Raw genomic sequence first — 16,261 nt, forward strand, 5'->3', positions numbered from 1 at the left:
ACAGGAACAGTGCAAGGAGAGTGGGAGCGGCTTCCACAGTACACACTACATTATCTGGTGTCCAGTATGAGGCCTAGAATTACATCTTGCATGGCTGCAAATGGTGCCCAAACCCCATACTGACTAACACACGTAATGTGGAACTGCTTGTCTAAGGGTCGTCTCAAATGCACTGACGACTGTTTATGTAATGAATTTCTTATTTATATTCTGTTGTAAACTTATAGCAGATATTGAAGGACTCACTATGTAAACTATATTTTGATATGTCAAACTTTACATACAATAAACCACATATAACCTGCTGGTGCATTTGACTGACTCACAGTATATATATATATATATATATATATATATATATAGCTTCATTCAAATCTCAGCAATCCAAACTGTTACTAATGCAGATACTATTACAAATCACAATGTATTACTGTACTGTATTTAATTATTGCAAATTAACCATCTAAGGACAGGAATTTACTGTATTCTTAACCTTCTGAGGACAGGAATTTACTGTATTCTGAAGATATGAATTTATTCTGAAGATGACTTTTCTCATTCTCAAAGGAGTGATAAAATACTAGTTTGACAACTTACTGATTCTGAGAAATATATACAATTATAAAAGCACCATAACTGTTATACCATGGCAATCTTTTAATCCTTACTCCGTGTGTTTATACAGGGAGGTCCATAATTCTGGAATCAGATGCCAGTGCTAATTTTCCTATTTGCCTCATGGAATCCAACTACTAAACCTCTTAATCCATGTATTGGGTGATGAAGTCCTATCCAAGCTGCAATATCATGATGGTGTACTGTATAAGGATGAAAGGAAGAAATGTCATACTCGAAGACAATCAGATAAATCTATCTGCCTACTGCCAGACACCGTAATCCCATAAGGGATGGCCACAAACAAATTGCCTCCACGTCGCCCTGTCCCCTGCCATTTCACTGCCCTCCCTCCAGCTCATACCCCCTCTCTCACATCTCTCCACGCCACCCCTCCATCTCATCGTCAGCCTCCCTCTCCCCCCCTCCACCTCACTCGCATACCCTTCCTCATTAGTCTCTCACTCTCCATCCTATCCACATGGCTAAACCATCTCAATGTATTTTATCTAATGGTTTCTATCACATCCACATCCACACCACGATGCTCCTTTACTTCCTCATTTGTCTGTCTCTTCAGGTAACAACACATGCTTGTCTCAAATAGCTTACTTCTACTGCTCTCACTCTTGACTTGTGTCCTTCCAACAAGATCCAAGCTTCGATTCCATATGTTAGAGTTGGTAACACAGTACTATCATGCAGCGACTTCTATATATCCATGCTCACTTCCCTATTTCTTTTCACTGCTTTCAAAGAACAAGCAACCTTTCTTCCCTGTTGTACTCTTTCAAGCATTTCATCCTCCAAACTTCCAATCTTACTCATCGCACTACCCAAGTACTTAAATGCACTCACATTTTCCATTTCCTCACCATCCATCCTCATTGGGCATTTAGTGACTTCATTTCTTCCAAAGACCATAACTTTACTCTTTCCTACATTCCCCTTTAGATTCTGTTTCTTATACACTCCCCCAAACTCATTCACCATGCCTTGCAGTTCCCTTTCATCTTCACTTAACCATACAGTATTATCTGGAAACAAGAGAACAGGAAGTTTCCAAATGCTGCCTAAAATCAGATAAAGCTCTCTTACCACAGTAATCTAGAACATCCTGTATTAGGCAGTTAGTGGAAGGGGAGCTCTACACTGGGAATATCTACAGTACATTCATGTGGTGTAGATACTACCAGTTTGTCACCATATCTAACACCATTAACCTCTTCAGTCAGATGACTTACCGTACTTACTTAATACTGTATTTGTTACCTCCGGACAAGTTTTTTTTTTGGTCGGCTTTGGAGAGATCATGTGCGGAGATGGGTTTAGACAATCTTAGTTAATCTGTTAACAAGCTAACATCCCTCTCTAAGCTTAAAAAAATTAACTGAAGGTAACAAACTCATCCATCATCGAATTTAATAATGCTCCATTAGGACCGCACGGGCTTGAGGCTAGGAGACTCCATCCAGTCAATCAAGGCAAGAGTGCCCAGTTCCTTGTCCTGTAGCAACATTATGTGAGCAAAAAAAACAAACAACCCCTAAGAATCAGACCCTCATGGGCCATGTCTGAATGGAAGGCCTAGATTGATTAGACCATCAGGCATCTAAAAAATACAGTATGTGAAGGCAACCAGGTTAATGCAATACATTAGTACAGTGCACAGCACGAAGGACCACCCTTGATCTCCCAGCATGCATCAGAAAACTGTCCCTTTACTGGGAAAGTACTCATGCACTAACAAATGTAATAAAAATATGTCATCAGGATTAATCTCTTAAATCCAATGACATATTTTGTTGTATTCTTGCTATGTCCAGACACTTTTATTCAGGTTCTTGAAAACTTTATAAACTACAGGGATTGGAAGAGTCTTCCAGGATCCCTTCACTACTAGGAGATTCTTCTAAGCTGAGTAAAACTGTCTAGCAGGAACATGAACAAAATCAAAACAATGTCCTCGGGCTGACAAGATTACAATACATACAGTAGTAACAAGGCCAGGAACAATCTTGAAACAAATCGCTAAGCAAATCCATTTAATCTTAGGCTTTAATCCCTTCAGTCCAATGGCAATGTTTTCATTTTAAATAGGGCAGTATCAGAGAGTTTTATTCATCCTGAGAAGGCTCTATATTGATGGAGGGGTTAATGAAGGCTATATCTAATTTTTCAATTTTGAAAAGATTCTCTTAAACTTGATAAAACTGTCTGGAGATAGCAAGAATAAAATAAAAACTATGCCACTAGACTGAAGGGGTTAATACTATCCTGGACTTAAAATCACATCTTACACAAATTTTTACTTTGTGAGAAAATCTGAACTATGGGCAAAGTTAAAATATAAGTATCCATGTAACATTGGTGGTGCGTAACATTCACCTTCAGTCAAAATTTTATGAGAAAATTAAGACTGAAACTGCTGCCACCTCCTACCTCAGTTTTAATATATAACCTCTTTTGTCATTCACAACTCCCACATGCACAAACATACATCAAACTACATTACCGTACTTTCCAAACTGCACTCCAACAGACTCACATACCCATATAAAAAGAATCCTTTCTTCAGATACTAAAATAAGAGATGTAATGATGTAGTGATGAGATGATGAACTCTTACTGTGTTATATAATAACAGTACTAATTATTAAAAAAGTACATTACAATACTATGAAAATACCTTAAATTATACTGACCAACCATACAACTAATCTTATGATACTGGTAACATATCACAAGTACCATCTAAGTAAATGGGACTTATCTGTGTCCTTTGCGGTGTCCTTTCTATGACGTACTATTGCTGTTTCTATGTTAATGTTCTCAGTAATTTTTCTCAGCTCTGGCAAACTGTTTCTTTGCACCAAATATTCAAACCATGATGATACGCAGACTATGCAGTCCTTGTCCTAACTTTTGTATTACAGTAACTTGCAACACTGAAAATTTCATCCTTGTCTGTTCTATGTCAGCATTTTAGTGATTAAGCAGGGATAACCTTTCCTTAACTACACAGGCTAATGAAGTCCAATGTACAATGCATTACCCAAGAGGATGAGTGCAGAGCTCTGTATACAGTACTACTTAATGTTTCTCACACTACAACCTCATGCATCTCTGTGCATACAGTTTTCATTCCAGTACTGAGTAACAATGTGTAGGTGTCCATAATGTGCACTTCAATATACAGTACAGTATATATATATATGTACTTCCAATGTTTCATTATCACTAGTAACCAACACTTCCACACACCTGTCTTTTATGCTGTTTCTAAGGCACACTGAAAGTCTAGTTATGAGCCCTTTTGATTGTTCAAAAACACTTCAAACCAACTTGTTTAGGAACTGTTTCCAATATTTAGTATGTTTTTTTATTTTAATAAACTCCTCATGTACTCTCACACTCTCTACTAATATACCTCACCACATCATGTATTACTCACTAAATTAATGTAAAGCTACTTTACATTCATACATTTATATCTGTATTTGTGTGATAAGTTTTATACCAGCTTACTACGATAAATATATCAATTCTAACATAACTATATACACAGTCTTACTATTCCTATGCCAACATGAAAGACAGGAAGGCAAACACTAGGAACAGCATACCTGAGGAGGCTCGAACTCCCTCAGAATGTTGTGCCTCGTGGTCAATAATTTCATTGGTCTCTTTATGTTCTTGAGTTGGGGTGGAATAGCTTGGTCCGGGGTCTAAAATTCCCTTCCTGTCACCTCCTGGCAGCAGGTCTACATTCACATTAACTCTGGGCTTATCTAGTGTCTCAAGGTGCTTCATCAATTTTGTCTTGAAGTGTGGGTCAGGTTCCGGAGTCCAGTGGCCGCAGCGGGGAAAGTTTTGTGGCACTGGGGGAACCATGGATTCATCCCCAATCTTGAATATAAGTCCCATCCCAACCTCCATATGGAAGCTGATGTGGCAATGGAAAAGCCAGTACCCTGAAGAATAAGATAAAAATTGAGATACAGGAAGGCAGAATATACACCACTAACAAAGTGTGACTGTGTGGTGTAAGAATGATATGAAGATTAAATGAGTTAAGTACTGTACTGCTTGATAAGAAACTATGAAAGACTTTATATGGCTTTGTACACCTATACAAAAGATACAGAGTACATTCATTACTGTATAATTCTGCATATCCAATGAAAACTACAGTAATAATTAACAGCAGATTATGTATGAGGAAATCTGATGAAATATTTGTTTATTCATTACTACTTCAGCAGACTCAAAGAACAACTAATAATTTACACTAGATTATGCATTAGGAAACTAGATAAACCTATTTTGTTGAAAAACACACCAGATACACTGAGTATAATAATTTGGTGACAAAAAGAAAAAAAGTTGGCATGATGTTAATAACGATGATGATGATGATGACGATGATGATGATGATGATGATAATTATGATTATTACACCAATACCTTATGTAAGCAAAACTTAGGTTTATTAAATTGAAAACTATCCGTAATAACTCAGAATCACTTGACACAGCACCCATTCTCTAACTGACTCCTCTCTGACCTGGGTTGGTTGCCCAAAAGCGGATGACTGTATAGCCGCCATCTGGAACTGTGACTGAGTCCTTCATAGGTGGACGGTCAAAGTTTCTCTGGATAAGGCCATTGGCATCCATTTCCTTGATCTGGGAAAACAGGGAAAAAGCAGAAATGAGTTATTGTCTATAAGTGATCCTGGTTATAATAAAAGATGTGTTTCAAAACGTTAAAATTTTTCATACATTCAAGGCTGTATATTGGGGTAACTGGCAAATCAGATATATAGGTACCATAAAACTTTAAGTGACAATATTTCTGCAGCTACATATGATAAGGACTTCTAGTTATCTATCTACAGTCAGATGACTTAATCCCAGAAGGGGTGGCCATAAATGAATCATCTCCATGTCATTCTGTCTACCATTAGACTGCTCTCTCCCTCTCCAACTCACAACCTCTCACTGATACTGTATACCTCTCCAACCCATCTCTCCATATCATCCTTGGTTTCAACTTTCCCCTCACCCCCTCCACTTCACCTACATAAACTCCCTTTATCAATCTCTCATTCTCTGTTCTTTCAATATGGCCAAATGAGGACTTTCTGTGCTGTAGGTCATGCTTGGACAAACTAAGATGTGGCATTAAAATAAAAGTGAACTTGATCAAACTAAACAAACTTTAGACAGTTATCTAAATACAGTACCTTATAGTGCATGGTTTGAGTTTTCAGAAACCTATCTACAAAACTTGCATGGTTCTGAGTTATTAAGAAAGTTGTCTATACAATCTGCATCGTTTTGATTTTTGAGAAACGTTGTCATGATCTCAACACATACTATCCATTATATAAGAGTTACACTTCTCTGGAACATAAAAAAGTCACTTGTGTGATCTGTTTAGTCTGGAATATCTAGACATACAGCAATTAAAAACCCAAGGCTTATGCAGGAGAAATGAGAGTATGAATAAAGTAAACAAGTATACTGGTAAACCACTTGGTCTACAACAACATAATGTAATCATATGTTATCTGAGGGTTATAGACAAAAGGATAAACAGACAAAAAATTAATTAATAAATAATAATAAACAATGTTAACAATCAATCCAATTTTATCTCCTCTCAGATGCAGGGGCTTAAAACTAGGCTACAGCAGCTCAGTACACTGAAAGGTAAATGACAAGCTTACTCTCCTTGGTGGCATTACATGATGAAAAAATCTCCAATCATCTCTTGCAAACTGAACCTATGTAAGGGGATCATTTAAACTGAGGCATCCTAATCACTAGCCCACCAGGTGCAGGCTCAATGTCTCATTAAGGCCCATATTCATGATATGATATCTGAGGGTCATACACAAAAGGATAAACAGACAAAAATTTTTTTTTCTATTCTATTTCTATAGCCCGACGCCCTAATCCCGCAAAGGGTGGCCGCAGATAAAACGCCTCCAAGTCACTCTGTCACCCACCATTTGACTACCCTCCCCCCAACTCACCCCCCCCCTCCCTCATATACCTCTCAACTCCCTCCCTCCACCTCATCCTCAGTCTACCCCTCCCTCTCCCTCCCTCCAGCTCACCTACATACACCCTCTTAGTCAGTCTTTCATTCTCCATTCTCTCCACATGTCCAAACCACCTCAGTGTATTTCTCCTAATCTTTTCAACCACATCCACATCTACCCCACAACGTTCCTTCACTTCTTCATTCGTCAACCTGTCCCTCCAAAAAATTAATAAATAAATATAAATAACAACGGTAAGTCAATCCAATTTTATCCCCTCTCAGATGCAGAGGCTTAAAACTAGGCTACAGCAGCTCGGTACACTGAAAGGTAACTGACAAGCTTACTCTCCTTGGTGGTATTACATGATGAAAAAACCTGTCATCTCTTGGGAACTGAACCTACTGTATGTAAGGGGGTCACTCAAACTGAGGCATCCTAATCGCTAGCCTACCAGGTGCAGGCTCAATGTCTCATTAAGGCCCATATTCATAGTACAGTACTCTCCTAAGCTTTTGTTTTGTAAAGAACTGATTGAATATGCATTTTTCACTAACAAAATTTTCCATGCACTTCACAATGTAACATAAAGGTGGCAAAATATGAACAACTTTACAACCTCTGGTAACAGCTGGTATTAGGGAGACTTGTTTTTCATCTAATCTGGTTAGTATCCTTTATAAATATTTCTCAACATTAATTATATACTGACCTTTGCCATAGTGGTGTTCTCCCCCAAGCGACCCATCGCCAACACGTGGAACTTGTGGCCATGAAGGTGGAAGGGGTGGTTTGCCCAGTACACCACACCTGTGATGGGAAGGCAGGTATTAAACAGATCATGGAGAGGGGATTTATATCATTTCACTAACTGTACCAGATTACCTATCCGTCTGTCACAAAGACTAACAATGCAACCTACTTTTCAGGGCTATGTTGATATGGAAAAGAAACTAATTTTGATAAGTGTGATGCATGAGGCATATGCATATGTACCAACACACATACATGCAGAACAATGATGAAGACGAGTTGATTTCATTAAAGAGGATGTAACTATACTGTATGGAGAAGACAAGTGACCTTTCTTGAGACAATAACACCATACAGTAAATACAGTAGATTAATTTTGTAACTTATTACTGTACCACAAACAACCACAATTTTTTATTATTTTATGGAAGAAAGAACCTAAGACTTGAAGTCTGCTAAAGTTGTTGTTTTTTAAAGAAATGCTAAATAAGATGAATTCAAGCATTAGATCCAGTCACTCTGAGCAGCCTACACACACTGCATTTAAAAGCGATGAGGGCATAGACAGGGGAAAAAAAATCAAGGGTGATGTCCAGGAGCAAATCAATTTGAGAAGCATGGGTATAATGTATTTAAAAGTCTCAAGGAGATATGCATGGTAAAAGCCCAACTGAGGATGGCTGTTCAAGAGTGAGCCTGCTGTGTAAATGGATAATCTTAGTCAGTATTTCCTCACAAATGTATATCACTGATCCAACTGTGTGCTGTAACTGGAAGGTTGTTGCCAGTACCTCCTCACAAACTTACGAAGTTATTCTTCTCCGCTTTTTCCCATCCACCCAGTCAGTATGATAATGTCTCTTATTACAACCTTGCTAATGACTGATGCTAATACTGTACTATGAGTTTTGAGGAGCCATCTCATAATGAAGGAGATATTGAAAGCTCTCATAGGGAAGACCTCTTGATTAAATTCCCTTTATCAAGATCCAATCCCTTCACTCACCTTCATCCACCAATATGATCTCCACAAGGCTGCCTCGCTCTACACTCAGGAGGTGTGGACAATAGCAGAACTCAGAACCACAGTTCCTGAGAGCAGTGGAGTTGCAGAACATTGATGAATCTACGTCCTTGGGTTGAGAGAGGGGTGGGGAGGAGGGCAGACGCAGAGTAATATGGTTGATCTGTGGCATGTACAGTCGCATCGTCTCTTTCACTGAAGTAGAAAAGATGTGATAGTTAGGGGCACTGTAGGGGTGTGAATTAATGGTGTAGATGAGGGTGGGGTAGTGATAATATGTCGGTGTGGTGTAACTGAGGTGTATTTATGTGGTATGGTGGAGTGCAAGTATGGGGTGCTGTTGACGTGTTGCTGTTTGGCATAGTAATGTGGTAGGACTGTGTGGTGTGACTATACAATAGGTGTAGCAGTGGACTGGGTGTGGTGTGGTAGGGTGTGGGCTTGTCTTGTGTAGCTGTGTGATTGGGTAGTGTGGTAGGTGTGGGGCTTTGTGTTGTAAATGTATTATTGGATGGTGTGATAGGATGTGGGGGTGTGGTAAACTTTTGTACAACTGAGTGGCTAGTAGTATGGTTATGTATACTGTGTGGTAGTGAATGTAACCAGTGGTGTTACTATGATAATGTGTGTTGTTAGTGGTAGGACTGTGTGGTAAGAGGAGAAAAAGGTTAGGAAATGGAGCTCAGAGATATGGTAATGCAGATAAATATCTAACATGACTTGATCTGCAGTAATGATACTGAACTGGTCACTGCCAGCAAAGAGAAGCTATAGCCCCGAACATGAAGAGCACTTCAAGCCTCTGAAGAAAGTAATTAATTAGTCTCCTTTGTTACTTCCACCATGGATGAGATTCCAAACTATGGTGTCAGGTATGTATAAGATGAAAATAGATAAACACTGTAACTCCTTAATGACCCAGTAACAATTATTCTGAAGAATTATTTTAAAATATAGTAATCATGAAAAGAAGGCACAGATCTAATAATATACAGATATATATCTTATAAAGTTAATTTTCTCAGAATTAACTGTGATGATGTAAACTATCAGAAAATGACCATGATAAACAAAAAATCTGAATAATACAAACTATTATAGAAAACACATGTAATCTAACCAACAGACAATTTTACAGTATGAGACAAGATAAGTCTCCAAACAAAAGGATAAAAATTTGAATGATCAAAGAGGTTGTTTTCCTTGGAGCATAATATAATGTGACATGGTAAAACTGAGAAGAAAAATGGAACAGTGTGACAATTTTGACGAACCTCCAAAAAAGGGGTAGAAGTCAGGATCATGGAAGAGGTGGTTGTCCTTAGAGTAGAAGTCAAAGTTGAGCCAGAACTGGTGGTCTGGGGTGCGACTGAGGCTGTCTTTGCCTTCACTGCCCTCATAGGAGATGCTTTCCAGGGATCGCACATCAGCAGCGGTCAGGAAGGTTACGCCATCTCCTGGGGCTGCATTCAGTTTGTTCAATAACTGTGGAGAAAAGTTTACTCATTATTGTTTTTCTGCTTTTAATGAGTGGGATGCAATGACACTGCATTATCAGGCCAAATGGTTTTCTGTAACATAGGAACCATTAAATACATTGGATAACAAACAAACGGATGCAAGACAGAGTGACAGACCGACAGAAAGATTAATAAACAAGTAAATATTTTTTTCTTTTTTTTCTCTCTTACAGAAATTTTTGGATGAATGACTGGTCTCCCTCACCTCAAATGTCTAAAATGAGTAGCCTAGTCCTGGGTCCCTACACTTCTTGTGAAGCAATAAAGAACTTGAATTGGTTGTAAGCTGTGTCTAAACAGTCAACAAAAGGATGCAAGACAGATGGAGTGACAGACAAAAAGGTTAATCATTTATCATCATTATCATCATCATCTAATCCAGTGTTGCCCTTGTGAGGAACAAAGGAGCCCAGGGCTAAGCCTCACTCATCCCTGAGTGGCATTAGTGAGCAATAAACCCCAACCAACCCTTGGATATAAACCGACACAGGCTTACTCTGATTGGAACTCCTCAATTACCCACTAAACCCCCAGGTGCCATGGTTTGGTTTTATGGCTACCACCCAGTGTAGTAAATGATTTCCTGGGGTACAGGAACCATTTGCTTTGTCACTCAATGTAAAGTCACCCATACACAGAAGGAAAAGGAAAGAATTACATAAGAGGAAGGAAGGAAAGAAGGGAGGAAGTGAGGAAAAGGCAGAAAGATTAATAAACAAGTAGTGTACATTTTTTTTTCTCTTACCGTGACGAGGACGAATGACTCGTACCCCTCACCTTTAATGTCTAGAATGAGTAGCCTAGTCATGGGCCCTTACACTTCTTGTGGAGCAACAGAAGACTTGGATTGCTTGTGAGTTGTAAAAGTCTATACAGTCAGTATTCACTTAAAATCTAAGATGCATGCTGGCAAAATGCTTCTTTACATAAAGCAGCTCAAAGTGACACACACTTTCTGAATCATGACTAAAGGATTATAGTATAAGCAAAAACAATTATTATTATTATTATTTTTTTTAAACCAAGTTTATAGTTAATTATGAGCAACTGTCAGTGAAACATATGCTATTATTCGTCAGCAACTTAATAATGGAATATTTTAAAGTGAAACAATTTTTTGTGGTAGGTGGTAGCGCTCATCAACCACTCACTCAATGTGGTGCTGCTTTGGGTGTCTATCCTTTCCCGTCTTCCTTCCTTCCTCTTCTGTCTTTCCTTTCTTCATTCATTCCTCTTCCTTCTGCCTACGGGTGACTATACACTCCCTCTTCTGTTTTTCTTTCCTTCATTCTTTCCTCTTCCTTCTGCCTGTGAGTGACTCTACACTGAGTAACAAGCCAAATGGTTTCCTGTACATCAGGAAACCATTTATTACGCTGGGCGGTAACCATATAATCAAATTATGGCGCCTGGTGGTTCAGCAGGTAATTAAGGAACTCCAATCAGATTAAGCCTGTATAGGTTTATATTCAAAGGGTGGCTGGAGTTTACCGTTCACATTATGTCACTCAGGGATGAGTGAGGCTGGTCACTCTCATCTTAAATGTCACGACCAACTTGCCTAGCCTTGGGTTTCTATGCTCCTCATGGGGTGACCTGAGGATTGGATGATGGATGGATGGATGAAACAGGTATAATTAATTAAGAACTAATTGTACAGTATATAATAAAAGAGCAGGTCACTTGCCAGGCCTGGGCGAATGGTTGAGCTGTAGTCTATATCCTCGAGGCTGCCAGGCAAACCCTCCGCCCCCTCATACCGCAACACTGCAACCTGAAAGATGCAAGCAAGTTAGACATACTATCTTAGGTTATGGAGAAGTAAATCTCCACAAACATACAAACATCTAATACTCACAGTACTTGTGCCACTGGATATTGCACAGTACCAGGTATTTTTTAAATTACGGTAGACCAGTTTTCATCTACAAATAACATTCTCTTAACAATCAATCAACTGATATGTTACTGGGGCACAAGTGGTTGTGTTTAATTTGTAACATTCTATTATACAGTTTGAAGCTGCTGTATAATCACCAAGCCTTTGTGTCTAAATGCTTCCAAGCATTACTTGTTAAATTTAGTATTTTGCTCTTCTGGATTTCAGTGAGATAACACTAAAATGGCTTAAATGATGAAGTTTGAGTGCCTTCCCCTACCTATAATTCTATACATGCTACGTCTAAAGTATTTCACTGTAATGGAGTTCTGCTTTGCGTTGAAAGCATTACTGTAAAAAAAAAAAAAAAAAAAAAAAAAAAAAAATCCTCTCAGGGTTGACTTTCCCAAGAACCTCATTATTCCTTTATATCCTGCAAACTTATGTTTCATCTTACAGACATGGGTTATACCTGAAACTATACTGATGATCAGGATTATAACAATGCCATCTTGAAGCTACTGATAAAGCCTAAGTACACAATAGTACTCTGTATACAAGGGACTGTTCATCTGGCATTTTGGATCACTTTAATTTTATGTAAGGTCACCCCCCCACTTGTAACTTAAATTTTTTTCAATCTGCAAGTATATCATATACTACTTTGGGGGTACAGCAGTGATGGGGGTCTGGCTGGGGAAAGATGAGCACTACTGCGCCATGGTTTAAAGGCAAGTGGTGACGGGAGGTTCTCCTGACATGCTTAATGTTGCCAAGAACATTGGTGGTCTCCTACAGCTTACGTGATTGGCATTGTGGCAGCCTAGTAATGTATTGGGTTCTCCAAGGTCCCAGAAAGACAATAAGGTACTGGCCGTTATTGTCACTGTCTTACCAAACAATGGGTGAATGGATGTGTGTGTCCTGCTCCAATGGGTACCCTGCTGACGCTTCTACTTTTAGGCATTTCTTTTCCAATTTCTGTACATTTTTAATTTTTTTTTGCAAGGATGATGGAATCAATGGCCAGGAGCCTGCAAATTGTTCCATCCAAGAAAAATAAAAAACAAGATAACAGACTGCCATATTCAAGAACCATTCATTTAGGCACTTCATTCTTTAATGGAAAATAAAAAGACAGTAGCTACTGATGATGATCAACTATCATAGAAGACTATCATGAGGGTGAAACAGAAGACAATCTAAAGGTACTTCATTCATGATCAAGGAGGCTAAGGCTTGTCTACTGTATTTCACAACAATACGAGGAGACTGGCCTATGACCTTTAAAGTACTGTGCTTCCATTAAAAAAAATATAAATATATATATATACCCAGCCACCTCTGGAAAAATAATATGTGCAAAGTACAGCTACCACTCCAACTACTGTATTCTGACACTAGACAACATGGATTACAAAAACAGAGAGAACAATATAGTTATGAAAATGTGCTCAATAAACAATTTACTACAAATACAGCAAAGACTGGTAATATGGGTACTGCATGAGTATATGAATAAGGGGTGTTGAACTAGTTTATGGGAAGGATATGCATCAAGAGAAGCAGGCACCTGGATAAGTGACCTTCTAATGCATCAAAAGACCAATCTTGATCTTTACATGCCATTATGGGAATTGCTTAACTTTCCTTATAAATAACAGGATGAATAAGGTTTAAAAGAAGTCATTGTTCTAATACAGTTAATGGTGAAATCTTTGTCTATCACCTTCATTATGATGGGCCTCTATAAAGCTAACCAACATCATCTTGCAGTATTTAAAAAAAAAAAATCATACTTGAGATTATTACATCATCCACACTTCAGTACAATACATCATCAAAAGCTCAAGTGCCTTGCCTGATATGCAGACTTAAACCGATCATCACAGTCAAGGAGTCCCTGGAACCTGATCCAGTAGGAAGCAACAGGTTTGTCTGCTGATATCACAAAGTCCCAACGCTCACCTCCAAAGATGGTCAAGGAATCCACTGTGGAAGGGAAAAAAAGTGGATGCATTAGTTTCGTTTCCATTGCTGGTGTTCATACTGTTTCATCCTTTTAGACCTGGCTACCATAGCCAGGTGCCTGATGGTTCTGAAATCATGTGTTGTTGTTGTTCATATTTTGTTCATGAGACAGATATCTCTGAATGTACAGAAATATTTCTAAATGCTCCTGTTGTATCAACAGATATAGCAGATATACATATATGAGGTTGAAATAAAATATTTTCAAAATTTCACCCAGTCTTAATGTACAGTATAAAAAAAAAAAAAAAATACTGCGAGAAGGCACTGTAGGGTGGGGGGAAAAACAAAAATGCTTGGTTACCTGTGAGGTGATGATGCATTTTAATGCTACAAACACTTCCTAAGGGATTTAGTATTATACTGCCCCTATTTAAAGAACTTTACTGGAAAGTGTGGTGCTTTGCAACTGGACGACCTTCCCAATGTCACTATGGCAAAAATAAGAGATTACAACAGAGAAAGATGAGGAACAAAAAGATACGGGAAGAAACAGGTGAGAGCCAACAAGAAAAGCGGACAGAGCTGATTTGAAGAAAAGCAAAAACAGTATGATAGTAGGAAGAGTTTACAACCTACTGTATAAAAAGGAGTACTGTATTGGCATAATACTGTACTTATGACAGTATACATACAAATTGCTAAGTCCTATGAATCACCTCAATAAATAATTTCTTGCACTATACTCACCACTTTCTAACATTATTACCTTCTTTCTCACTCTCCCAATTTCTGCTTCTATAGTCTTCCCTCAATCACCAATCCCGCCTTTCATAACACTTTCCACTTTCATATTTTCATGTACCACACTTACTACTAAAAACTTTTAAAATTCTCACTTCTGTAACTTCAGTACACTTCTTGTCCATGTAAGTTTTTTCCCCCTACCCCTTCTACTTTCTCATCTCTCCCACTCATTTCAATAAGTAATACCCCTTGTCCTCCCAAACTCGCTCCTCCTTAATCTCTCTGCAAAATCCCAATATTCACCAAAACGGCTTGTGTGTCTACCTCGTCACTAACTCTACTGCTAAGTCTCTACCCAAAATAGTTTCCATAACACTCTTCTCCAGTTCCTGCCCAGCCTACTAATTCTCTAGCAAATCTCCAATTAAATCACAAAGTACTGTTTCTATCTCATCTCCTACTCCCTCTCTTCTACCACTATTGCTACACAGCATTCTCTTCTAATTCAATCTTCCCTTGTCCATCCAAATTCAGTCCTTTTCTGTATATTATATTTTAGTCCTCATCATGCAACTCCTCTTCCTCACCTGAAATGCATTTTTTGCCCCTTTCCCTCAATATTTCCTAAATTCCAACACTCCTTAGAAAGCTCATCCTCCTGCACAGTACTAACTATATGAAAAATGTGATACAGGTACTGTGGAACACACCCTTGACTCATAATAAGGACTGCTTGTCTTTCTATTACCCCTTCCATCTTATATCTCCATTGCCTTTTCTTTCATGTGTTTTCATTACCCCTCTTTTTTTCATATATCTCCATTCCACCCCCCCTTTTTTTGTGCCTCCATGAGCCCCTTTTTTGTAACTCCATAAGCCCCTTTTTCTTGTGTCTCCATTAATCCTTCTTAATACTTGCATCTTCAAGGGCCCTTCTTTCATATATCTCCATTACCCCTTCCTGCTAACAATACTACTAACCCTGAAGGGGAGAGATGGGGCTGCCATCAGTGGCTATCGGGGTGATGGTATGGTTGTCGACAGAGATGGTGATTGGACAATTTTGTATGCTGTTGCTCAGGGTTCGAATCCGGTGACGTTTACCCTGTGGAAATAATGACGGCATTAGTGTTGTTATTATTCATCCATCCACATGCTGTCACTTCACCCTCTGCAGTCCATTAATTTTGGTATCCGTCAATTAATAATCCAATAACAGATACTCAAACCCCACAACTCTTTCAGTGTACTGTACCAGCAACTATAGCTCCATAATGCTAATAACTACTGAACTCTGAAATCAGGGGGTTGTAAGTATTTATGGTTACCATGACAAAGGTTACTGAATTCCTCCCAAGCCACAAGATAGTATGAAACACTCTTCAGTGCAGATCCCTAATCTTATGTCTTAATTACTGACTTTCAAAATGTTACATTCTGAGAACAATAAACTCATCACATGGCTAACATTTATACAGCAAACCCCATCACAAACATTAATGTCTCATGTCTTAAAATGGAGGGGGGGGCCTGAGACAGCACCAGTACTTTAGTGAAAAAGCTCTGCCTCTTAGAGATTCAAACTGACATACAATGAAGATGACCTACATTCCAACTACCACAACAGACCACTCAGAGTCTCACTTCTTAACTCGCCAAATTTTCACTTTTATTCCAGCAATTCATCTTCCTTTATCTTC

The 16,261-nt window shown here is 38.6% G+C and overlaps 1 protein-coding gene across 1 annotated transcript in view; it reads right to left on the minus strand.

Moving 5' to 3' along the window:
* Window positions 1-4,194: 4,194 nt before the first annotated feature.
* The window catches only part of LOC145411661 (multicopper oxidase 3-like), an 81,127-nt gene continuing 69,060 nt past the window's right edge, over window positions 4,195-16,261 (minus strand). Inside the window, exons 9-16 of the mRNA XM_080281666.1 lie at window positions 15,543-15,666; window positions 13,705-13,835; window positions 11,652-11,738; window positions 9,719-9,929; window positions 8,427-8,639; window positions 7,380-7,477; window positions 5,183-5,303; window positions 4,195-4,589 (exon numbers count right to left, since the gene is read on the minus strand). Of these exons, the coding sequence (XP_080137792.1) occupies window positions 4,195-4,589; window positions 5,183-5,303; window positions 7,380-7,477; window positions 8,427-8,639; window positions 9,719-9,929; window positions 11,652-11,738; window positions 13,705-13,835; window positions 15,543-15,666 (1,380 nt within the window). The remainder of the gene's footprint in view (window positions 4,590-5,182; window positions 5,304-7,379; window positions 7,478-8,426; window positions 8,640-9,718; window positions 9,930-11,651; window positions 11,739-13,704; window positions 13,836-15,542; window positions 15,667-16,261) is intronic.

The sequence above is a fragment of the Coenobita brevimanus genome, chromosome 90 (genome assembly GCF_032717465.1).
Source record: "Coenobita brevimanus isolate Jiangsu-jjx chromosome 90, ASM3271746v2, whole genome shotgun sequence".
NCBI lineage: Eukaryota > Metazoa > Arthropoda > Malacostraca > Decapoda > Coenobitidae > Coenobita > Coenobita brevimanus.